Raw genomic sequence first — 24,530 nt, forward strand, 5'->3', positions numbered from 1 at the left:
AGGTACAAAGGACTCCAGGATATGCTAGGTTTCTTTTTCTTCTTTATTTTTTCTTTTTTGTAGTTTTGGCCCCAAGAAAAAACTTTTTTTTTTCTTTTTAAATAATCGTGTTTCTTCCTCGCTCAAAAGTAGACATGCTTAATGAAGAAAATCAGAAAAACCTAGAAAAGCACAAAAGGAAACACTAAAGGCATCCATATTCCCAACGTCCAAAGATAATCACTGTTAACATTTTGGTTTATACTCATCTTGTTGGAGAAGGTAGTCAGTGGAGGCACTTCTTATTCCTCTAGGAATCTCTGAGTTTGCTGTGCTGTAAGTTTGTCTCAACATACTGGACCAGAACGTCTCAGCAGCAGAGATGTTCTGGTGGGCATGGAGCCTCCCAGTGGCGGGGGAGCTTTCTTTCTTTCTTTTTTATTGTTGCTGTTTATTTTTTTTTTTTTATTTTTATTTTTTTTTTGTGGTATGCGGGCCTCTCACTGTTGTGGCCTCTCTCGTTGCGGGGCACAGGCTCCGGATGCGCAGGCTCAGCGGCCATGGCTCACGGGCCCAGCTGCTCCGCGGCATGTGGGATCTTCCCGGACCGGGGCACGAACCCGTATCCCCTGCATCGGCAGGCAGATTCTCAACCACTGCGCCACCAGGGAAGCCCTGTTGCTGTTTATTTTTTTAAAAATTTGTATTGGGGTGTAGTTGATTTACAAAGTTGTGTTAGTTTCAGGTGTACAGCAAAGTGGATCTGTTGTACATATATACATATATGCACTCTTTTTAAAGATTTTTGATGTGGACCATTTTTAAAGTCTTTATTGAATTTCTTACAATATTGTTTCTGTTCTATGTTTTGGTTTTTTGGTCCCAGGGCATGTGGGATCTTAGCTCCCTGACCAGGGATCAAACCTGCACCCCCTGCATTGGAAGGTGAAATCTTAACCACTGGACCACGAGGGAAGTCCCTATCCACTCTTTTTTAGATTCTTTTCCCATATAGTCCACTACAGAGTATTGAGTTAAGTTCCCCGTGCTATTATACAGTAGGTCCTTATTTTATAGTAGTGTGTATGTGTCAATCCCAGTCTTCCAATTTATCCCTTCCCCTGCTTATCCCCTGGTAACCATAAGTTTATTTTCTACATTTGTGACTATTTCTGGGAGCTTTTTATTAGAGGTCTTCGTCTCGCCGTTGACCAGGTGACCAATGAATAGCCTGGAAGGGATTCAGCTTACGTCCAGGCTTCCCACTCCCAGCCTCCAACCAGAGAGCGCGGGTGCTTGACCTTAGAGCACCTGGATTCGAGTCTTTGCTCCATTGCTCACTTTCTCGGTATCTGTTTTCACCTGTAAAATGAACATAATAATAATAAGCTACCTCTGGGGTTGCCGTGTTAAATGAGATAATATATGCAAAGTGCACAGCACACCACAGGTACCTAGAACATACTATTCCAGCTCAGTGAATATTAAATTCTTCCATAGTCATTGTTTTCACGTTTATTGTTGGTGGTATTGTCTCTGCCCCGAGTCCTGTGGTTGTAAATTGTTCTCTGGGTCTCTGTTTCTCTGCCTGGAGAGGGGTCGTCTTTTCTTCACTGGGTAGTACTTAAATCATCTCACTGTTGAAAAGTAGTATATAATGAGTAGGAAGTAGAATAATCTCCTTTGACAAAACTGAGAAAGGCAGGGACGCTTAGACATTTCCATCAAGTGAACAAAATCAAGCTACGACAGGACCGTGAGAACATGTACCGCCTGTTACTTTGTGTCCTCTGAAGATGTTAGATAGAGCCTCTGCTGCCGTATTCCACCATTTTCCTTGTGGTACAGATCCCTCTCTGCATTTGTTCCTCGTTTACTTGCATGGGTGTTGCATCACCTTTTCTACATAAAACATGTCAACATACACATTGGTTGAAGTTGTCTAATGCCCCTTGACTTTTATTCCCAAGGCAAGCACGTTTCTAGCCACAGAGAAAATGGATTTGGATAAGTTTGGGGCTCTTTTTTGGCTAATAGGAGAAACATGTCATCTGTAGCCTGTTCAGTGATTCTTATTTATTTCTTACATTCAAGCCCAATAAAAATAATGTGCTGGTCACAGGATATTTTGCCAGTTATTTCAGATGTGGGGGAAATTCACTCTGGATTTGTTTACTTCTAATGGAAAAGTTTACCCAAAGTTGCCTTCTGTGCTTTTACCAAGAAGGAAGCTTACATGGGTCTCCCCATTCAGGGCCAGCTTCTGTCGAGTCATAGACCAGAAGGGCTATTGCAGGGCTTATTTCCCATAAATAGCAAGAGAGGGAATACAGTGACTTAGGTGGGGCACAGCTCTGTCTTTTTCACAGTGACTTATATCTGTCTGCTTTATATTTTGAACCCCCAGGACACACAGACATTCAGGTGGTTCAGCCAGAACAGCCACAGCAGCTGGTGAGCAGAGCCCCGGTACTAGCGGCCGGCAGCACCAGCCCCTCAAGAACCCGAGCCACAGTGGATTGGCCAATGGCACAGGTGAGTGACAGCACAGGGCACCGGCCCAGACTAAAGCGCGGCCTCTACCTTGTTCTCACATGGAGTCGGGACCCTGCCTGCTGTGTCAGGATGCAGGGCGGGCGGGAGAAGCCTCCCACACTAAGATGGACTTTGAATCCATCCGTCTTTCCATGACCCGTCTTCTTTTCTCTCTGGCATAGTGTGTACAGCCAAGGTTATTCTCCACATGACCGTGCTCGTCTGAAATCTTCCTTTGTACAGAAATAAAGCGTACTGATATTTAAATTCATTTCTTATCAACATTGGATTTCTTTGTGAGGGGGGCGGTATCTTACTTACACATGACACGTTGTTTTCATTTCCTTAATTTAAGGGAATAATCAGACTAGGGAGAAAGAAGGCTAAGTATTGTTGTGAAGAGCTGGCTTAGAGAAGATGGCAGCACTGTTGAGCGGGTTGGGATGCCGGACCAGGAGCAAAGCCCAGCTGCCACTGGGGGGCCTCCTGTGGCTGTTCCATTGAGAGTATTTGTTCCATTTGAGAGTAGAAGATTGTCATATCTTTTGTGGCTGCTGGTCATTTGGTAATTTGTCTTAATTTGGGGCAGTTGGGAAGGGACACGGGCGTTTGCTTTGATAAGCTGTAGGTGGGGGAAATGCAGGTGTTTAAATCAGTAAGAGACGCTGAAATAATTGTGTAGATGCTTGTGATAGCAGAGGTGTGGCAGGAAGGACGGGAAGTTCAGAGCAGCACAGCTTCTTCACGTAAGCTTTACCCTGGTACTGTTCCTGCCCTTTGTGTGACAAACTTATTGAGCAGGAGAAGTCGATTGGGATTACTTTCTAATGACTTTTAGTTCTCTTGCAGCACCGCATGAGGGCTGCAGAGCCCCTTTGATAGCTGAGGGCGCTCGGCTCTGCTGTTGTCTGCGGCAGACTGCAGGGCAGAGTGGCCTGGGGCCTGCAAGGCTCACTGTGCGTGCAGTGGCCTGACTTTCTCCCTGGACTTTGGGACCTGCCTGCAGGAATTGAGTTGGCGAGCTCGGCCCGAGCCTTGCAGGCGAGGATGAGCTGGAGGCGAGGGACGTAAGCGGCAGCTGCCTCAGCCTGCCTGCTGCTCCTTTGCCAACCACCGTGTCCAAGTGCCAGAACTGCCAGTTACAGAAGCCAGGGGTGGCCTGGCTTCCCATCTGTGTGGTGGGGACAGCGAGGTGGGGGCCGTGGACTGCGCTACAGAATACTGTATGTAGCTCCGCAAGCACCAGTAATAAACATGGTTCTCTTCAGCAAATAAGTCACTTGTGGGAATTCCCTGGTGGTCCAGTGGTTAGGACTCGGCTCTTTCACTGCCAGGGCCCGGGTTAAACCCCTGGTCCGGGAACTAAGATCCCACAAGCCATGTGGCGTGATGAAAAAAAAAAAAAGTCACTCATAGATGAGGGCCGGTGTTCACAAATGGACAAGGGGAACTGGCTTTGGAACCAGTTGTTTCCTGGATGCCACAGGCGTGATACCAGCCACTTTGTTCCTCCAGGGGCCTCCATTATTGTGATGCTGGTCTCCCCCAGCCATCTCTGCTTGTCTTACAAAAACTATGGGTAGGACTTCCGGGTTGTCCTGTGGTTGGGACTGCACGCCTCCAATGCAGGGGGCGCAGCTTCGATATCGGGTTGGGGAGCTAGGATCCCACATGCTGCGCAGCACAGCCAAAAAAACCCCCCAACCCCCCCCCCAAAAAAAAACACAAAAAAAACCTACCTATGGGTAAATTGCCTTTCTGTGATGATGGTCTTTGAGTAAATCTCCTTGGACATTTAAACAGGTCTGTGTTTCCCCTACTCTTATTTTTAGGTACCTTTGTGTATTGTCCTTATGTATTTCGGCAGACGAGGCACGTGCCAGCCACATCTCCGAAAGCCAAATGTCTGTAACCCCAAACTGGCTTGGAGAAGTTTTATGGTGCTGTGTCTGAATGCCCAAACTGTCCCCAAGCCTGTCTGGGAAGGACACTCGTGGCATGTTAGGGATTTCTGCCTGTTAAAATACTGAGGCCTTGGCCCCTATCTTGTTTCTCTCCTTTCTGCTCTGATGAAGGTTCCCATTTGGCTCACAGCCAGCCTGGACTTTGTAGGCTTTTTAATGTCTATCCAAGGGGTACAGAAAGATCTCACCTTTCCTTTGTGCAGCAGACAGAAGCCCCCCTCTTTGGGTAGCGTAAAACTAGAAGGGGGTTGGGGCTCTTATTGAGGACATCTCCATCCCTGTATGGGCATCTCCATATACCGCTGCTTGAAGTGCGAGGACCAGTTCCAAAATGGTGGTGGTAGAGAGCCGTGCTTCCAGGAAACGTTTCCAGAGATACACAAGATTTATTTAGCGAGCCTTTTTGGCTGTGCTCTGCAGCTCTGCGTGAAAAAGACATTAGGGGCAAAGACGGAGCTGACTTCCAGGTGTTTTTTTTTTCACGTCACAACTGTAAAATATCCGTTTTTGTAAAAAGAAAGTGAATGGTGGTCTGTCAGTATAAATATAATATTTCTGAGTTTTAGAAGTGGTGGAATCAAGGACTAGGCTAATGGTATAGCACTTTATTGAGACTTGTGTGCAATGATTTACTTTCTAATTTTTTCTTGAAAACTTTACCACCCCCACCCCCACCCCGCAAAAAAAAAAAAATTACTTCTCTCACTCATTCCTCCCTTAAATGTGATTTCCATGCATGTAAGGTGGGGAGTCACAGTGACTGCAGTCAGATTCTGCCCCCGGTGTATAGCATGTGTGTAGGACCCAGGGACTAGTTGGGCCTTAGTTTTCTCATTAATAAAATTAGGACAAGATTATATATCTCATAGCGTTGTTATAAGGAATAAATTATATAAAACATGTAGCATGTCTAACACAGTGCTTGGGACATAGTAAGCTCACAAAGTTAGCTTTTGTCTTTACGAATAATTTCATATGGTTATAATTATGCAGCATGGATAGATATTCTTTTTTCCATTTCATTATTTTTGTTACACATGTTCATGTATCAGTGGTCTTCTTGTTTACCTTTTTTTAGTGGCCTCATACTATTTCACAGTTAATATGCCATAACTCATATAACCATTTTGCAGTCCTTGTGTATTTCCCTTTTGCGAAACAAAGTCCTGATGTAAACATCTTTGCACACAACTTTGTTTCTTCCAGAATGGAGTTCTTTAGTCAAAGGATGCGAATTTTTAAAATCTAAAGTGTGTTACCAGATTGCCTTCCAAAAGGTTTGAAATAATCATACATCCCAAGGCACTGTAAAATTTTCCTCATGGCATATGAGGTTTATTTTTCCCTTGACCTTGTAAATACTGGTTTGTCATTTTGCTAACAGGCATCGGGTGCCACCTCATGATTTAACCTCATTGCATTTCTACAATTATCAGTGGCTTTTCTCTTAAGTGACTTTTTTCATGGTGTTCAGTTATTTGTCTCATGGAGTTATAGACATTTATTTTAGAGATTTATATAGTCTAAGTACAGGTTTTTAATAAAATTGTGGTAAAATGCTCATAACATAAAATCTACCATATAAACCATTTTTAAGTGTATAATTCAGTAGCATTGAATACATTCACAGTGTTGTGCAACTTTACCACTCTCCATTTCCAGAAGCTTTTCATCATCCCAAACTGAAACTCTGTACCTTTTACACAAAAACATTCTCCCTTCCTCCTACCCCCCCAGCCCCAGCCCCTGGTAACCTTCCTTCTACTTTATGTCTGTATGAATTTGCTTATTCTAGGTACCTTTTGTCTCTGGCTTCTTTCGCTTAGCTTAATGTTTTCAAGATTCATCCACGTTGTAGCATGTGTCAGGGTTTCATTCCTTTCTCAGGCTGAATAATATTCTGTTGTATGTTTTTACCATGTTTAGTTGATCCATTCATCTGTTGATAGACATTTGGGTCGTGTCCGCTCCTTGGCTATTGTGAATGCTGCTGTGAACATGGATGTCCAAGTATCTGTTTGAGTCTGTTCTTTCAATTCTTTTGGCTGTTGTATACCTTGCAGTAGAGTTGATGGGTCATAGGGTAATTCTATGTTTCGTGTTTGAGGAACCCTAGAACTGTTTTCCAGAACAGCTGTACTGTCTTTTCCCACCAGCAGTGAATGAGCATTCCAATTTTTTAACATCCTTGCCAACACTTGTTTTTTTATTTTGTTTTGTTTTGGTTTTTTTCCCCATACTAGCCATCCTAATGGGTGTGAAGTATCTAGGTACAAGGTTTATCTGTTATTTGTATGATTATAAGTTTTCCCCCCTATATCATTGTTTTGCCTTTTGTCTCATTTTCTGTGGTTTTTGTGGCAAAGGAGTTAAAAACTTTTAAAAGATTGTGCCTGAGCATTTTTTTAATGTTTGTAATTTTAACTTTTGCTTCAGTAGTGAAAAGATTCTCTCTTGTCTCTAGATGGAATAAAGTTTCTGTTTTACTTTTTTTTCATGTTAAAAATATCCCACTAGAAATTATACTGGTTTATCTGTATCTATACATACATAAATGTAATGAAGGTTGGGTTTCAATTAATTTTTCTCTATAGCAGGGTCCTATTATCCTGTAGACATTAATTACTTTTTTTCTTTCTGTGGTTTTACTCAGTATTTATCACTTACTGTATTCTTATATGCAGTGAGTATTCATTTCTGGACTCTTTACTTATCCCATTTATTTCTGGTTTTGAGCCAGTCTTGTGTGATTTTGATTATCGACATGTTATAGGATGTTTTTCTAATGTCTGGAAGGACTAGTCCCACCTTATTGCTTTTTCTCCATGATATTTTTTGATAGTTTATACGTTTTCAAAACAAATTTCAGACTTTGAATGCTTAGAAGCATGGTGGAATGAGAGTGGAAACTGTATGAATCTACATATTGACCAAGGAAAGATTGAACTTTCCCATCAGGTGACATGGTATGGCTTTATCCATTTTTAAGTTTTTCTTCTTTTTTCTATCTAATTTAATTGCTTTTTAAAATATAATCCTCACCCACCCTGTGTCATACTAATTATGAAATATTTTTCTACTTTGGTCTGATCCCTTGAAGAGCTGAGTTGATCGATTGCATTGGAAGGCATTGCTTGGATTTCACGGATGAGAGATACTGACTGCTTTACCGTGTATCATATGTTACGAGCTGATCTTCAGTTTAAAAAGCTTCCATTGTTGGCAGTCGCCTTCTTCATGCCCGAGTGAGGGGGCTGAAAAGACCTGTGTGGTGAGAGTCTGTGCCACACCACACACACACCTAAAGATCTTGGAACACACAGTGAGCTGGCAGCCTGTCTGGGATTAAGAAAAAGAATTTCCAATTCCTGATCTTTTTTTTGGCCAGCTGTAACTAGAGTATGTCTTAGTCCTGAATGAATATCTGATTCAGAAAGTTAGAATGTTTAACCAACATCACAGAGGGAACCTTGTAAAATACCCACAGTTGCAGAAATCAGCCATTTTACCACCTTATCCCATTTACCTTCTCATGTTGGTACCCAGCTTTTCTTTCCCCCACAGGAAAGCCATCTAAGCCATCTTCATTTCTCCTCCTCCCACCTCCTTCCATTGTTTTTGTTTAATAGTCTTCTGGATTTGAGTGCTGGTTCTGGTACTTGCTTGGCACCTCTCTGAGTAGTACCTCTGGGAACCTCAGTTTTTTACCTTCAGTAAAATGGGAGTAATACTACCTTCCTCATGGGGTTATTAGGAGGATAAGTGAGCTAATGAGAATGAACTTGTGAAAAGCAGCACGAGATCCTGGATTGGATCTTGGAATAGTAAAAGGACATTAGTGGAAAACCTGGTGAAATCCAAGTACATTTTAGAGTTTAATTAATAGTAATATACTAATGTTATTTTTTTAGTTTTGACAAATGTGCCATAGTTCAGCAAGGTACTAATAGCATGGATGAAGGGCATGTTATCTTTGTAACTTTTCTATAAATTTAAAACTATTTCAAAATTTAAAAAAATTAAAAAGAACCTGTTTTGCAAGTGATAGTGTTACCCAAATCTGAGGCGGTTTTATTTCAGATATCTTTTGCTAGATTATTAGGCCTATTAAACAAGTATTTATTCAATCAATGTTTATCGAATGCCATTTTGCTAAGCGCTATTACAGTGTGAAGAAGTATGAAGTAAGGCCTCTGCCCTATAGTCTGTTTCAGGGAAAGAAGCTGAAAAGCCAAGTACCAACACAGCAGATGTCACAGGGGCTGCGAGGTTGAGTAGCCAAGACCACAGGTGCTGTGGGCTCTGCAAAGGGATCCGTCTGGGCTGAAGTGGTGGGGAGAGCCTCTAGGGAAGGAGGGCTGAAGTGAGCAAAGGGGTTGGAGACAAGAATGTAGTAGGTAGAGAATGGAAGTAGCAAAAAATGAAGGAAAACAAATTTGCCCTCATTCTCAAGAAGGATGCTGTCTTTTGGGGGAGATAAGTTGTGTACATCAAATAATTATGATTAACAGAGAACACTGGCTATACTGAATAGAGCTTAAATGTAAAATACAGCAATTTTCTAAGGCATGATGAAATTGTAACTCCTCGTCTTTGTCAATCCAGTTTTTCTCTCTACTTGAAGTTATGGCTCAAGTGTGGCGCTCTGTCACTTTTTTACCAGGGTGACCATGAGGCAGTAACTGAATTATCTGAACTTTGCTTTCTTCTGACTGTAAGCTGTGATGGTTTGGATTTACTTCTGAGGTTTCAAGCCCTTATGTTCTAAGAACATGTGTGTATATACAGGCACACCTTTGTTTTATCTCTTTTTGCTTTATTGTGCTTCACAGATACTACATTTTTTCTTCTTCTTTTACAAATTGAAGGTTTGTGGCAGCCCTGCATCAAGCAAATCTGCCGGCACCATTTTTCCAATAGCATTTGCTCACTTCGTGTCTCTGTATCATATTTTGGTAACTCTTGGCAATGTTTCTTTTCTTTTCTTTTCTTTTCTTTTCTTTTTTTGGCCATGCCATGTGGCTTGTGGGACCTTAGTTCCCTGGCCAGGGATTGAACCTGGGCCCTCGGCAGTGAAAGTGCGGAGTCCTTACCACTGGACCACCAGAGAATTCCCCAGTTCTTGCAATATCTTAAACCCTCCACCAGCAAAAAGATTACGACTCACTCAGGTGATGGTTAGCATTTTAGCAATAAAGTATAAAGTATACATTGTATTTTAAGGTATCATGCTATTATTGTACACTTAATAGACTGCAATATAAAACATGCACTAGAGGGCTTCCCTGGTGGCGCAGTGGTTGAGAATCCGCCTGCCGATGCAGGAGACACGGGTTCGTGCCCTGGTCCGGGAAGATCCCACATGCCGCGGAGCAACTAAGCCCGTGAGCCATGGCCGCTGAGCCTGTGCGTCCGGAGCCTGTGCTCCGCAACGGGAGAGGCCACAACAGTGAGAGGCCCGCGTACCGCAAAAAGATTAAAACATGCACTAGAAAACCAGAAAACTTGCTTTATTGTGATATTTGCTTTATTGTGGTGGTCTGGAACCAAATCTGCAATATCTCTGAGGTATGCCCGTACACACACACACACACAGAGTCTTTGAGAGCAGAGAGTATAAGCATGGACACATAAAGGTTCAGTGCTAGGTTATCTGGCTTTCACATTCTGTTTCCAAATCTAAAGTCGAGATACCACAAAGCTCTTAAACAGATGAACTACTCTGGTGAATCAAAGGATCTCGGATAGCTCTGTGGACAGATGCAGTCCTGGTGGGAACCCTTCTAACTAGATTTGCAGTGGCGTGAACGGTCAGATCCAAATAGTATTGATTAGGCGGTCTTTTCCACTGGCATGCTGCAGGGCTCTGGTTTTGTTCTTTTCCTGTTTGACAATTTCATAAAAAATTTTTTAATAGGCAGTACCTATATGTTGTCAACACTTTAAAGGTATAAAAGCTTAAACAGTGTAAAGAAAGTCTCCTTCCTATTCTGGTCTTCCAGCTTCCCCTTCCCTTCCCAGAGGCAGTCACTGTTGTGTTTCGTATGATTCTTTCCAAGATATTCTTTGAATATACAAGCATATATTCTTTGTTTTGTTTTTGTTTTTTTTTTTTTTACTCTGGACACGCAGGCTCAGCGGCCACGGCTCATGGGCCCAGCCGCTCCGCGGCATGTGGGATCTTCCCAGACCGGGGCACGAACCCATGTCCCCTGCATCGGCAGGCGGATTCTCAACCACTGCGCCACCAGGGAAGCCCTACAAGCATATTCTTTGAATATACACACACAAATGGTAGCACAATATATATGCTGTTCTGCACTTTCCCACTTATTAATTATCTTAGAATTTTTTTCCAAAGAACTTGAAGCCAACTTGAAGATCTCTGGCCCTTCCCTCTTCTGCTAACCCCAGCCAAAGATGGGGACAATTTTAGTTTCAATAAGAACAATAATCACAAAAGATTGAAATGCTTTAAATATATTTAAATCCAAAAACTCATAATGATTTTTAAACAGAGCAAAATTTCACTGTTTGTTTTTGCAGGACATGAGAGTATCAACTCATTCTTCTGAAAACTGGTAAATGTAAGGAAAGACTCAAGCAATTCTCTTGCCTTTTCTTTACAAACTGAACCTCAAGGTAACCAGATAGTTGATAGGGGAAATTTCTCTTTAGAGGCGTGATAGAATTAGAATATTACTATTTTTCGGTTCTTTACCGGTTAGTGGATTTAGGCAATAATCGTCAATGGCTGCTAACATTGCAAAAGGGAAACGACCAGACATTATGTGCCTCTCCTGATGGGAGTACACACTCCATCTGTGCCACAGACATTGAATAGGTACAAAAGTAAAAAGGAATATTACAATGAACCCATCACCCAGCTTTGACTGTTATTGACTCATGGCCATTTTAATTTCACCTGTAGGCGCCCCCCACCTCTCTCCTCTGTACCCACCCAAGCTTCCCCCCACCTCCCAATTATTGTATTTAAATTTTGGGTATTGCCCAACTGCACTCCACAGAGGTTCTAGCAGTTTCTCCTCTTACCAGCAATATGTGAAAATCCAGTTTTTCTTACATTCTTATCAGTGTTGTTGAATACTTTTCACTCTTGCTAGTGTGATAGGTTAAAAAATGGCATTTCATTATAGTCTTAAGTTGCATTCTTTTGTCTCATAATTGAGGTTGAGCATCTTTTCGTATGTTTAGGGGTAATTTGTATTTCCTTAACTATGAAGTGTCTCTGCATATTTTTGGTCTTTTTCTTACTGTTTTTTTTAAAAAATTAATTACTTTTGGCTGCGTTGGGTTTTCATTGCTGTGTGGGCTTTCTCTAGCTGTGGCGAGGGGGAGCTAGTCTTCGCCGCGGTGCGCAGGCTTCTCATTGCGGTGGCTTCTCTTGTTGTGCAGCACAGGCTCTAGGCTTGTGGGCTTCAGTAGTTGTGACACGTGGGCTCAGTAGATGTGGCTGGTGGGCTGTAGAGCGCAGGCTCAGTAGTTGTGGCGCACAGGCTCAGTTGCTCCACGGCATGTGGGATCTTCCTGGACCAGGGCTTGAACCCGTGTCTCCTGCATTGGTAGGTGGGTTCTTAAGCACTGCACCACCAGGGAAGTCCCTTTCTTACTGTTTTGTAGAGGCTTTTTTCATATCAAAGAAATTAGCAACTGGTCTGTAATATGAATTGATAATAATCTTTCCCAGTTTGTTGTTTTTCTTTTGATTTTAATTTTGTTTATGGTGGTTTTTTGCCATTTAGATTTATAAAAATATTAATGTAGTTGAATTCATTGATACTTTATGACTTTTAGATTCTGTCTTTTCCACTTCGAGATTATAAAACTGTTCTCCATTTTCTTTGGTTCCTCTGTGATTTCACTTTTTATGTCAAAATCTCTGATCTATCTGGAATTTATTTTGATGTAAGGAGTGAGGTAGGAATATATCTCAGTTTTTGTCCAGTACACTACCCACTTGTTACAGTACCATTTACTGAATAGTCTGTCTTTTCTGCAGGAATTTAAAATGTCACCTTTGTCATATACTAAATTCCTTAATTCCAATGTGTATTTAATTCTCTTTCTGAACTATCTTGTTTATTTAATCGACATCTGCCTATTCATGTATCAGTGCCACATTGTTTTAGTTGTTGTAGCTTTATAATATGGGTTAATTAATACCTTAGAAAACTATCTCCTCCCCTCTCCCCCACCCCATGCACACAAGGCTCTGTCTCTAGAATTTTTATGGCTATTCTTCTGTGTTTACTTTTACTTATAAATTTTAGAATGAATTTATTTATTTCTCAAAAGGGTCATGATGGTTTTTTCATTGGAATTGAGTAAAATTTATAGATTTGCATAAAAAGAATTGCCATCTGTTGTGTTTTACTAACTCAGCCGAGATATACTCGGAATATAAGTAAAAATTCTTGCATTTATGTTGAGGAAACATCAGTTGCATAAAATATAGTCATTTATTAAACAACTAATTTACTCTGTGTGCCAGACAATATTTCATATACTGAAGAGAAAGCAGATTATTTAAATTAATCATAGGTAGTTCCTAGGCTCTTTGCTATTTGTTAAGATCAAGCTTGGCATCATCTCACGTGAAGAAATTTTAGTTTCAGCTGACCATCAGTTTCACGTTAGCTGACAGGCTCATGTGGTTGCTTCTGAGTTATTATAATCCTGGGCTGCATTAGAGGATGCGCAGAGAGGGAGAAGTAGAGTGTAGTGAGTAAGGGTTCAGGCTCTGGAGGCAGACAGCAGGGGTGTGAATTAGGTGCCCTGTGACCTTGGCAGGTTATTTAACCTCTTCGAGCTTCAGTTTCCTCAACTGTAGAATGGGCTTGTGTATGAGGCTTAAATAAGATAATCCAAAAAGCAATGATGTGTACTTTGGCTGGCATTCTGGTGTTCTATAAATATAACTGGTGTTCTATAAATATAACTAATATCATTTATATTGGAAATCTGACTCTGCTGGTCTGATGGTATCTCGTTTATTACGTTCAGTTCATGATAACATTATGTAGAAATGGGAAGCAATAGAAGAAAATATCTACAGGAGGGAAGCCAGATCATAAGAAGAGAGTAACATAGAGACATTAAAGAAATAATAGGCCTTTTACTGGAATAGAGAGGGTGAATGAGGAACAGGGTGGCCGGATACTTATTTTGTATTGCTTGGGGTGTGGGGACTAAAACCATCTAGTGGAATTCAGCTTAACATAAGAAAAATCTTTCTGGCAGCTACATCTGTTCAACAATGGAATGGTTCTGTAGCAAGGTGCTTGTCAGAAGAAATGTTCAATCTGGATAGCCATTTGTTAGGGGAACTGCAAAAAGAGTTTCTGAATTAGGAAGATGAGGCTAAACCAAGGGGTTTTCCTATGAAATTCTAGTGTAAACGTACACATATGCAATCATATATGTAGAGAATTCTCAGTTTATGGCTTATCCATTTGCAAAGAATTTTAATTCTTTGAAACCGTGTTTGATCCCTTTCTGAGTGAGAGGATATTGCAGTGCCTTGGGATCCTTGAGAACATGAGTGATCATCAAAGGAATGGAAAAATGAGGATACTCAGGAATCAGCTTATTTCACTTCTGTCTCTTTGTCTATTGTTACCTTGGAGACAAGTCCCTTCTCTCACAGCCCCATCTTTTCCGTCTAGGCTGTTAATCCTTGCCCCCCACTTTGAGCATGAGTCTTTAAAAGAACAAGCACATTATTGGAAGTTTTCTACCTCTTATTGTGTATGGAACTTTTTGAAGGAAGGTGCTATTTGTGCCTAGCAGACAAGTGACAAAGAAACGTATACAACCCTATAAACTTGGCTTTGGCCTTGGCCTTGCTCCATGTAGCACTAACACACTTCCCTGGTACATTATTTTTCCTGCTACTCTTTTATCGCTATAAACGTAACCATGGCATGTTAGAAAAATTTAGTGAAGTTATATAAAAGAGGTAATATTTAATAATCTATTTATTTCAGCTCCATCTCCCACATTTCTTCCGGCAGGCTCTCGCTGACTTGCTGTCTTTTCCAAAGTTATGTCCTGTAAAACTTTTTGCCGTCACCAGGTAACATGTACAGTCACCTTGTAGGTACTGTGTTACCACGTTCAGCGAGAAACCTGGTGAATGTGAACACAACACTGAGTTGACCTCTAAACTACGGTTCCTGTATTTTCAGCGAATGACGAACCCACTGCAGCCACTGACCCCGAAGGACCCTCCACTGTTGCTGTGGCATCCCCGCCTGCTGCGGCATCGAGTGCGGTCCCCAACCCCGCCACCGCGACTCTCCCTGCCACGGCCACGCCGGAGGAAGGAGAGGAGACCAGGACTTCGGGCACCCAGCAGCTCCCAGTGGCTGCTCAGGCCCCTGATGCTCTGCCTGCTGGGTGAGTAACCTTCTGTCCCACAGCAGCACCTCCCTCCCCACCCCCTGAAATAAGAAACAACTGAGGCTTCTTTACTAAGGCAGAAACAACATGGTTATTTATTACCTGGTGGCTAGTAGTCTCTGGGGAGGCTGCCATGCATAGGAACAAGGGAGGTGTGGGAGAACTGCTCTTTCTGCATAAATCTTGAAAAGGATCTAAATCATCTAGGGCAGAATCAATGGTACCTTATACTGTGACTTGAAATGCACAGCTTGACTCAAAGAATGTGGCTTTTATGGAACAAGGAGCTCATTTTGTCCTCCAGCATCACTGGATTTGCCTAGATCCCGCCTAGAAAACAGCTTTTCTCTCTTGCATTGTATCTCAACGGCCCATGGAGGACTTCAGGCTGTGAATATTACTGTATGTTATTCCCATGGCCAGGGCTGACGTTAGCACGGGCTCTTGTTTTTCTTGGAGCCACCTTTTAGTTCAGAATTAAATCTGATGCTGAAGGCCTTGGATGACAAGAAGATGGCCCCAGCAGGCCAAAAGCAAGTGGAGATTAAAAGCATGGACCTGGGAATCAAGTAGATCTGGGTTTAACTCCCCACTCAACCCTTTATGACTTTGCCTGCGTGACTTACCATCTCGGTAAGGTGGAGGTAATAATCATGCATATCTATCTCCCCAGGAAGTCAAGGGACTCGGATAAGACAGTGTATATGAAGCCCTCACCCAATGGTGGGTGTCATACCTGGTGAATGATATTTTTAAAGTGGGTATGAAGGAACCATAAAGGAACAGAACAGTTCTGAACTGGGAAACAGGGTCTTATCTCAGGAACGCTGATCGCTTTCAGGGCCAGTCCCGTTGTGGTCCCGATTTCCATCCTGGTTATGAGCTGGCACTGAGGAAACCAGTGTCCATATCACCACAGTCACCATGGTCTGGCCAGTGGTGGTGGTGCGTGGGTGATCCGCAAAGGAAAAGGGAAGGGTGGATGGTCTCCTGCTTGATGTGTAACATTCTGTATTGTTCTTAAACCACTTTAGAGAACCCAGTTGTTTAAGCAAAAATCCTAAATCTGAAGGCATTTGTGATCCCCAGCATTTGGCACACAACTTAACTTATATTTCTTAATAAAACACAATGAACGTGTGAAAAGTATTGCAAATAGTTTTTAATACCTCAAACCTGGAGAGAATTGGGGGCATTGAGAGGTGGCTCCAAAAAGTCTTTTGTGAAGTTTTTGATTTTGTGAAAAGATTCATAAGCAATTGCTTGTGTGTAACTCCTCCCTACAGAGGCGTTCTTTTTTTTTTTTTTTTTTTCCTCTTTTGTACGTGGTAAGGAATACTTGAAAGACCTTTGTTTGGTTTATAATTTGAAATCTGTATATAACTTGGGGGGAACAGGGCAGAATCATTTTGGCAGAAAGGAGAGAAAATGGCTGCCCGGGTGCTCCAGGAGCTGTTTGTTTGATTTCCACTGAGCAAATGCCTGGAGGGCGGGCTTCACTCTGGGTGTCAGTCACAGGCAATTAGGGCTAATGGCTCAACGAGTCTTTATGTAGGGCGTGTGTGGGGGTTACTGTTCTCCTGGATTGGGCTCTTCCTGTTTCCAGGCAGCTGGAAAACTCCAGGCCTTGAAAACACCCTTTATTCTGAGTCTGGCAATTGAGCAGCTCAGAGAAGCCTGTTCTCCTACCCCCACCCCCCGCCCGCCCAACCAGAGGCTGAAACGCTTTTCCTGAGTAGAGTTTGAACAGCATCTCCGTGGAGCTTTTAGAATAGGATGAGGCGCTGTGTGTGGGTCTGGGGAGGCCACTCCCCGCTTGAACACGTATCATGGTCCAGAGAAGGGTACCAAGACCCAGTTTTCCAGCCCAGATGGACGTCCAGGTACCCACTGGAAGCTCCAGTACTTTGCGGGCCGTCTCAGGACCTGGAGATTGCCACCGGCACTGCTGAGTGTGTGGCTGTGAGGATGGCAGGCTTTCAGTTCTTGGCTCTGTGACAGCAAGCCAGAAAGGGCGCACTTTCCACTGTGAGCCTTCCAATTCACAGACCTACTGTCCCCGCCCTAGCTTATTTACAAGTTTAGGAGATTCAGACAAGATGCGTTATTCCTCTTTTCCTGGTATCTTTTTCTTTTTTTACTTTAATGAAATTATTTTATTTTATTTTTATTTTTTAAATTTTTTTAAAAATTGGGGTATAGCTGCTTTACAGTGTTGTGCTAGTTTCTGCAGTATAGCAAAATGAATCAGCTATATGCATACATATATCCCCTCTTTTTTGGCTTTCCTTCCCATTTAGGTCACCACAGAGCATTGAGTAGAGGTCCCTGTGCTATACAGCAGGTTCTTATTAGTTACCTATTTTATACATAGTAGTGTGTATATGTTAATCCCAATCTCCCAGTCACCCCACCCCCGCCTTTCCCCCCTTGGTATCCATATGTTTGTTCTCTACATCTGTGTCTCTATTTCTGCTTTGCAAATAGGTGCATCTGTACCATTTTCTAGATTCTACGTATATGCGTTAATATACGATATTTGTTATTTCTGGTATCTTGCATTCAGGAGTCAGGGGACCACTTTTAACCTTTTTAAATAAAACTCCGAGCATGACATTTCACCACTTAGAATGCTGCAATGGCTTCCTATTGTCTTTAGGGATAAATTCTCAAATCTTAATAAGACCTAAAAAGCCCTGCAGTGTAGGACCTCATCTACCCCTCAAGCCTTCCATGGAAGACATTCTTTGCTTTGCTCTCTAAGCTATAGCCACAACTTATTTTAGTTTGACAGATGTACCACCCTTTCTCTGGATTTGGGACCCTCTGCCATGCTGGTGACCCTTCCTTCCTCACCATTTTGTCCATTACTTTCTATCCATCTTCAAGTCTCAGATTAATCAGCACTTCCTCTGGGAATCCTTCCTCGATCCCCGGTAGACAAGGTCAGACCACCCTGTGTACTGTAACTTCTCACACGTGTAATTGCGTGTTTTGTGTCTCTCTGCCCTGCTGGGCTGTAAATGCCAAGATGGCAAGAAGCCTGGCACAAGGTTGGCCCCCAAGGCATACTTGTAGGGAATTAATGCATCGATTTAAATGCCATCTTTTTTTATTTTCTCCACCTGGATGAATGTTTTCTGCTTCTTTGATGCCTCAAATAAAGAGGAGCTCTGATAGGAATACTGCATTTTCTTCCCAAGAACAAGACCCTAAGGGGTTACTAACTAGAGTAGGTTGTCTGGCTTTGGGTTCAATTATGAATCTCTCACAGGGTCAGGATGCTCTTCCCTGCTCACTAGGGGTCCTCATGCCCTGGGAGACACTGTGGACCATGTCTCCCCTTTGCTAAGGCATTTCTGAGCCATGCTAGACTGCTTTTTCATGGCATCCAGCTGCTTTGTCTCTTTCTAACCTTACCTTCTCAGTCTCCTTTACAGAGGGATCGGGCAGAGTTCATTTGGGGCTCCCAAGGGCTTATTTTTCCAGTTGCTGCATTGCCTTTCTGAAACTTGCAGCAGATGAGACTGGACATAAAGATGTCACGTCCGTCTGTGTGTTTTAGTGACTGAAGGCCACCAAAAACTGGGCACATAAATCCAAATAGAACACCCTTTATCCCTTTCCTCTCTCTCCCTGTCTCCAAACTCTCCTGCTTTCCCTACCTTTTAATTTAATTAGCACGAAAGAAGCTAGTTGGAAGGGCATGGTGTTTTCAGCTGGCAAATGTCCGTTAAAGGAGGGGGTGCCAGGAAGGCTCGGGAGACATGGTGAGATAGTGGTCCAGGCAGTGGGCAGTGGGGAGGGAGGCCACTTTGATCAGCTGGCCCTGCATCTGGTTTTTATCAGCAGGGAGCCCACTTTGGGGACCAAATGCTCATTAACAGACCGTGTGTACATGGCTTAGATAAACTCCTCCAAGTGCGTCCCAGGCTCTGCAGCTCGCCCAGGCCCTCTCACACAGAGGCACATTATTTCACCCTGGCAGCCCGCGCTGTGCTGTGGTTTCTTACATAAGGGAGGCCGTTGTGTTTGGACTCTGCCGACTTACCTCAGCACTGCCACTTCACACCATCCCTCTCCTCTTGCAGTCATTGGCTGCCCTGGCCGTTTCCTGCCTCAGAGTAGAAATAATTGAGGAGGGTGTTTTCTGGGTCTGTTTGATTTGCCATCTTCCCCTACCCCCAGGCCCAGTAATGGAGACCCAGAGGGTCCTTTCTCCATGTGGCCCTTGACACACTAGCAAGGATGACAGCCTGGTAAGGGCTTTTTGACGTTGTCTTTGTAGAGACGCTTTAAGAGACGTTGGAACTTGCAGCTTTTCTGCTAAGTTATAAACCAGCGGCTGCCATTGAATTTCATTCCAAACTCAATTTTGGCGCTAGCCAAAGATCCCTACCCAAGGAGTTTTAAAGCAGTGCTTCTGAAACTGTCTGTGAAGAACTAGTCCTTGTTTTTTGTTTTTTTTTTTCCTTCTGGTTTTGTTTGTTCTGTTATAATTTTTTTTTCTTCAATCTCTTATGAACCTTTACTTTTGTCCTCTGTTCTGTTCAGTGAGGCAGATCTACAGATCACATATTTGGATGTTGTGGCATTGTCAAATTGGTCCAAAAGTTTCTAAACATCTAGAAGCTTCTGTACTTTTCTGGTTGCTGAATAGTAACAGTTTGAGCCACAGACCATACTTTAGTAGCAAAGGATTAAAGGATCATACTGGAGAATCTGTGCCTTTTTGCTAAGAAGTATGGTTTAGTTCTTGACTCTGCAGGGATTATTACATGCTTAGTTAATGCCGGATAATACATGTTCCTGGCTTCCTCCTCTTCATCTCAGGACGAAAGCCTTGTTTCCAAAGATTCTACTGTTGTTGGGACTGGCCCATGAGAAGTTCTCGCCCGGCTATATGTATGTATTCATGTGTAATTAGGAATTTTCATTTTTTACTACACTTTCTTGAGAGCTCCTCAGGGGTTGGGATATTTGGGTTTTTGTATTCCCAGCACTTAGCATAGTACTTGGCTCCTAGGGAGCTGGAGTGAGAAATGTTGTTGAATGACTGGATAAGTGTTTTCATTCTCAATAGCTCTTACAATTTTTTACAGTTTTTTTTTTTTTTTTTTTGGAAAACTTAGATAAAAAAAATAGAAGAAAGAAGTAGAACACATAGTAGCTACTTTCACCCTTATTTTGCAAATGAGGAAACCTTAAGCAGTTTGCCCAAGACCACATATACAGACATGCACACGTCAACACACATCTACCAAAATTTTTTGACAGTCTTAGGGTATGTGCTTTTAAAATTTAGTTTTTAATTGTAAAATATTTTAAGCATGCAGATAAGAATAGAAAGTAATATAAGAAATAGCTGTGGGCTCCCCTACCCAGCCGTATCAACCTTTAGCATTATGCTGCGTTTGCTATAAACCTCCCCCCTGTTTTTTAACCTCCTGATGAAGACTGTCAATAAAGTTGAAAGTCCCTGTGAACCCCTCCCCGGTCCCATTCCCTATATACAGAGATACATGGAACGTGGTACATTCATTTAAACTGCTATATGGTCTTCTGTTGTATGAATAGGTAAAATTTTACTTATGTTATAATTAAAATTTATTTATATTTACTGTGTATATTCTATATCGTATAAGTGTAAAATATAAAAAATAACATTTTATATTTGTGTTTATTTATACTATAGTTACATCTTTGCCTTTATAAACAGCTACAATGCAGTTTTTTCTGTGTATGCCTTTTTGTGTGCATGTTTGTTTCTTTAGTGCAATTACTGGAACAAGGATTTCTTCTTTGTAGGAAGATGAAGGTCTTCAGTTTTAGTAGACACTATCAGATTGCTTTTTGAGTCAGCTCACCAGTTCATGATCCCATGAGCATGCATAGCATTCCTGCTAAAACTTAGAATTGTCAGATTTTTTTCATATTGGCCAGTCTGATGGATGTGAAAGGGTATCTCTTGCTGGTTTTAATTTGAAAACCTCTTCCTACATGTTTTTTAAATTTGATTCTTGAGTTTCCTTTCTTGTGAATTGTCTATTCATATATTTTTTTTTTTTTTTTTTTTTTTTTTTTTTTTTTTTTTGTGGTACATGGGGCTCCCACTGTTGTGGCCTCTCCCGTTGTGGAGCACAGGGTCCAGACGCGCAGGCTCAGCGGCCATGGCTCACGGGCCCAGCCGCTCCACGGCATGTGGGATCTTCCCAGACCGGGGCACGAACCCGTATCCCCTGCATCGGCAGGCGGACTCTTCAACCACTGCGCCACCAGGGAAGCCCTATTCATATATTTTTATCCATTTTTCTGTTTGCCATCTGTCTTTTTAATCTGCAGGATTTCTTAATATATGCTGGATACTAATCCCCTCTCAATTTTGTGCATTGCAAATATTTTCTCCCAGTCTGTGGCTTGTCTTTTCACTTTTTAATGTTGCTTTTTATTGTACAGGAGTTCAAATTTTTAGATAGCCAAACCTGTTCATCTTTTTCACGTACCTTTTATGTCTGTCTGAAATACTTCCTTCCTCTGATGTTGTAAAAATTTTACATGCATACATGGTCTCCCTGCCCCCATGTTTCGTAGATTCTGATATGCATGTTATTTCACATTTAACTTCTTTAAAATCAAGATATGATTTACAAACATTGGAGTGTCATAGTTTAATTGGCAGCATTTTTTTTCTTTCTTGGTGGTATGTTAAAAATCTTATAATTGGTGGCATTTTAGATTTAATGAAAAATGATATATTTTTATAATTTTTAAACAAAATTTTGATTATCTTATGCATTTTTTCCACTTATTTTTGTTACCCAATATATTGTAAACATCTGTATGAATCTGTATTATCCACAATGATATTTGAAATGATGGAATACCCATTATAGAATGAACATAATTTAGTTTACTAATCCTCCACTTTGGAGCATTTAGGTTGTTTCCAGTTTTTCTGTAACATGCTGCAACGTACTGTGATGGATTCACTTAAAGCTAAATCTTTGACACATAATTATTTCCTTAGTATATGTCCTGGAAACAGAGTTGCTGAATTAAAGGGTATTCATGTAGGAAAGGTTTTTGACTGAGTTGCCAAATTACCCTTAGGAAAGAGTATACCCATTTTTGCTCCCACTAACTATTTTTTAAACAATGTTTATTTATTTATTTGGCTCTGTCGGATCTTAGTTGCAGCATGTGGGATCTTTAGTTGTGGCGTGCAGGATCTTTAGTTGCAGCATGTGGGTTCTAGTTCCCTGACCAGGAATTGAACCTGGGCCCCCTGCATTGGGAGCTTGGAGTCTTAGCCACTGGACCACGAGGGAAGTCCCTCACTATTTTTTAATAGTGGCTATTTCCCTGCATTGCCAAACTTATTTGCACAGTTTTTAAAATCTGCAATAATGTTAAAAAAAATTTTTTTTAATGGACACTGTCTCTAGGAATTGTCTCGCCTGTCTGTGACAGCATATCTTTTTTTTTTCTTTATTTTTTGCCTGTGTTGGGTCTCAGTTGCGGCACTCAGGATCTTTCATTGTGGGGCACGGTCTCCTTGTTGCAGCGCTCGGGCTTGTCTCTAGTTGTGGCATGTGTGTTTTCTCTCTCGAGTTGTGGCTCGCAGGCTCCAGGGTGCATGGGCTCTGTAGTTTGTGGCATGCGGGCTCTCTCATTGAGGCGTGCGAGCTCAATAGTTGTGGCACACAGGCTTAGTTGCTCTACGGCATGTGGGATCTTAGTTTCCTGACCAGGGATTGTACCCACGTCCCCTGAATTGGAAGGCGGATTCTTTACCACTGGGCCACTGGGGAAGTCCTGAAAGCAGTTGCCATCTTCCATTGAAGAGCTTTGGGGACTTTTCCAAGGCAAAGAAAATGGGATGGGTGAAGAAGAAAGAGAGGAAAAACAGACCTTAATTCAGAGTCCTCAGTAGCTACTACTGTGCCCCCCTGTGATTAAGGGGCATAACGTGCTGGTTGTTGATAGTTTTAAAAAGGGGGTTAGGGCTTCCCTGGTGGCGCAGTGGTTGAGAATCTGCCTGCCGATGCAGGGCACACGGGTTCGTGCCCCGGTCCCGGAAGATCCCACATGCCGTGGAGCGGCTGGGCCCGTGAGCCATGGCCACTGAGCCTGTGCGTCCGGAGCCTGTGCTCCGCAACGGGAGAGGCCCCAACAGTGAAAGGCCCGCGTACCACAAAAAAAAAAAAATGGTGGGGGGCGGTGGTTAGTGTGCTTGGATTTAAAGGAAAGCTCAGTATTTCAAGAAGGGTTCTTGGGGGAAGGTCTGAGTTTAACACACTTCCTACCCAGTTTACAGAGGACCTACTGAAGCAATGAAAACAGTGAGTAGGAGATGTGTTCCTCTGCACACAGATTTTTGACTCATAAAACAGTCTGACTGTGTCCCTACAGGGGAAATAAATCTTACCATTCACCCAGGAAGTGGCCAGAGTTTGGGGAATAGGATTTGGTTCAGATTTAAAATTTATTATAAGAGCATGAAGTAAGGAAATATGAATTCCCTGTAATATTTGCCTGAGGGGAGTTGAACTTCTACATAGGCATCTTTAAGAATACCTGAATACTTTCAGTGTATTTTTCTGAAGTTTAGTTTTTGTCCAAGTAACCAGCAAGGCATCTTTTCTTTATTGGTGCATAAGTGTTCTGGCATGACTGTGTTTTCTGATGGAGAGAGTGTATTTTGAATGAGAGTCAGCTTTACTAATGCCCAGTGCTTTTGTTAATAAAATTTATTAACAAATTATAAATAATACAAATTAATAATGTTCTTACTAAGAATTTATGAGTGTGGTGATATCATCTCTGATACTAACCTGAAATCCTCGGATTGTCCAGCTTTAAATTCCTTCCGAATTTAATCTGACTCTTGGTAAACTGTGATTCTGTCCAAACTTAGGGGAATCTGACCAAGAAATGTGTTGATCAGGATGGTTGAATATACACTGTAATGGCAAGTAACTGAAAATTGATTTCCTGAAGACCTTTTAGGAAACCTTCCACAAGAAAACGTGGTTCAGGGAATTCCCTGGCGGTCCAGTGGTTAGGACTCCGTCCTTTCACTGCCGAAGGCCCTGGTCTGGGTCCCATAAGCTGCATGGTGCATCCAAAAAAAAAAAAAAAATGTGGTCACTGTTAAGTGACCAGAAAATTTCCTTTCAGATAACATAGGAGAGAAATGATTGAATGCCATCCTAATAATGGAATTGAGATTTTCATCCTTTACTTTTTTTTTTTTTTTTTTTTTTTACGGTATGCAGGCCTCTCACTGCTGTGGCCTCTCCCGTTGCGGAGCACAGGCTCCGGATGCGCAGCCCCAGCGGCCATGGCTCACGGGCCCAGCCGCTCAGCGGCATGTGGGATCTTCCTGGACCAGGGCACAAACCCGTGTCCCCTGCATCGGCAGGCGGACTCCCAACCACTGTGCCACCAGGGAACCCCCATCCTTTACCTTTTTAACGATGATGGTTGGGGGGATGGGGGCATGGGCATGGAAGATATACAACTTGTTAACAAACGCAAGTTTGTGTGCCCAATGGACAGTGAGGCCAAACAATACCGAAACATTAGAGTTTGGAGCAGAGAAAGGTTTATTGCAAGGCCATGCAAGGA

General features: G+C 42.3%; 1 protein-coding gene and 1 non-coding gene across 3 annotated transcripts in view; one reads left to right on the forward strand and one right to left on the reverse strand.

The window, feature by feature from the left end:
* The window catches only part of WWP2 (WW domain containing E3 ubiquitin protein ligase 2), a 151,025-nt gene that overhangs the window by 86,189 nt on the left and 40,306 nt on the right, over window positions 1-24,530 (forward strand). For both annotated transcript variants that reach the window (XM_059044814.2, XM_067019594.1), the window contains exons 7-8: window positions 2,387-2,514; window positions 14,687-14,897. In XM_059044814.2, coding sequence (XP_058900797.1) covers window positions 2,387-2,514; window positions 14,687-14,897 — 339 coding nt within the window. The remainder of the gene's footprint in view (window positions 1-2,386; window positions 2,515-14,686; window positions 14,898-24,530) is intronic.
* On the reverse strand, window positions 9,516-9,588 carry TRNAE-UUC (transfer RNA glutamic acid (anticodon UUC)). Its single transcript has one exon. It is a non-coding gene; the product is annotated as a tRNA-Glu (tRNA).

The sequence above is a fragment of the Kogia breviceps genome, chromosome 18 (genome assembly GCF_026419965.1).
Source record: "Kogia breviceps isolate mKogBre1 chromosome 18, mKogBre1 haplotype 1, whole genome shotgun sequence".
Taxonomy (NCBI): Eukaryota; Metazoa; Chordata; class Mammalia; order Artiodactyla; family Physeteridae; genus Kogia; species Kogia breviceps.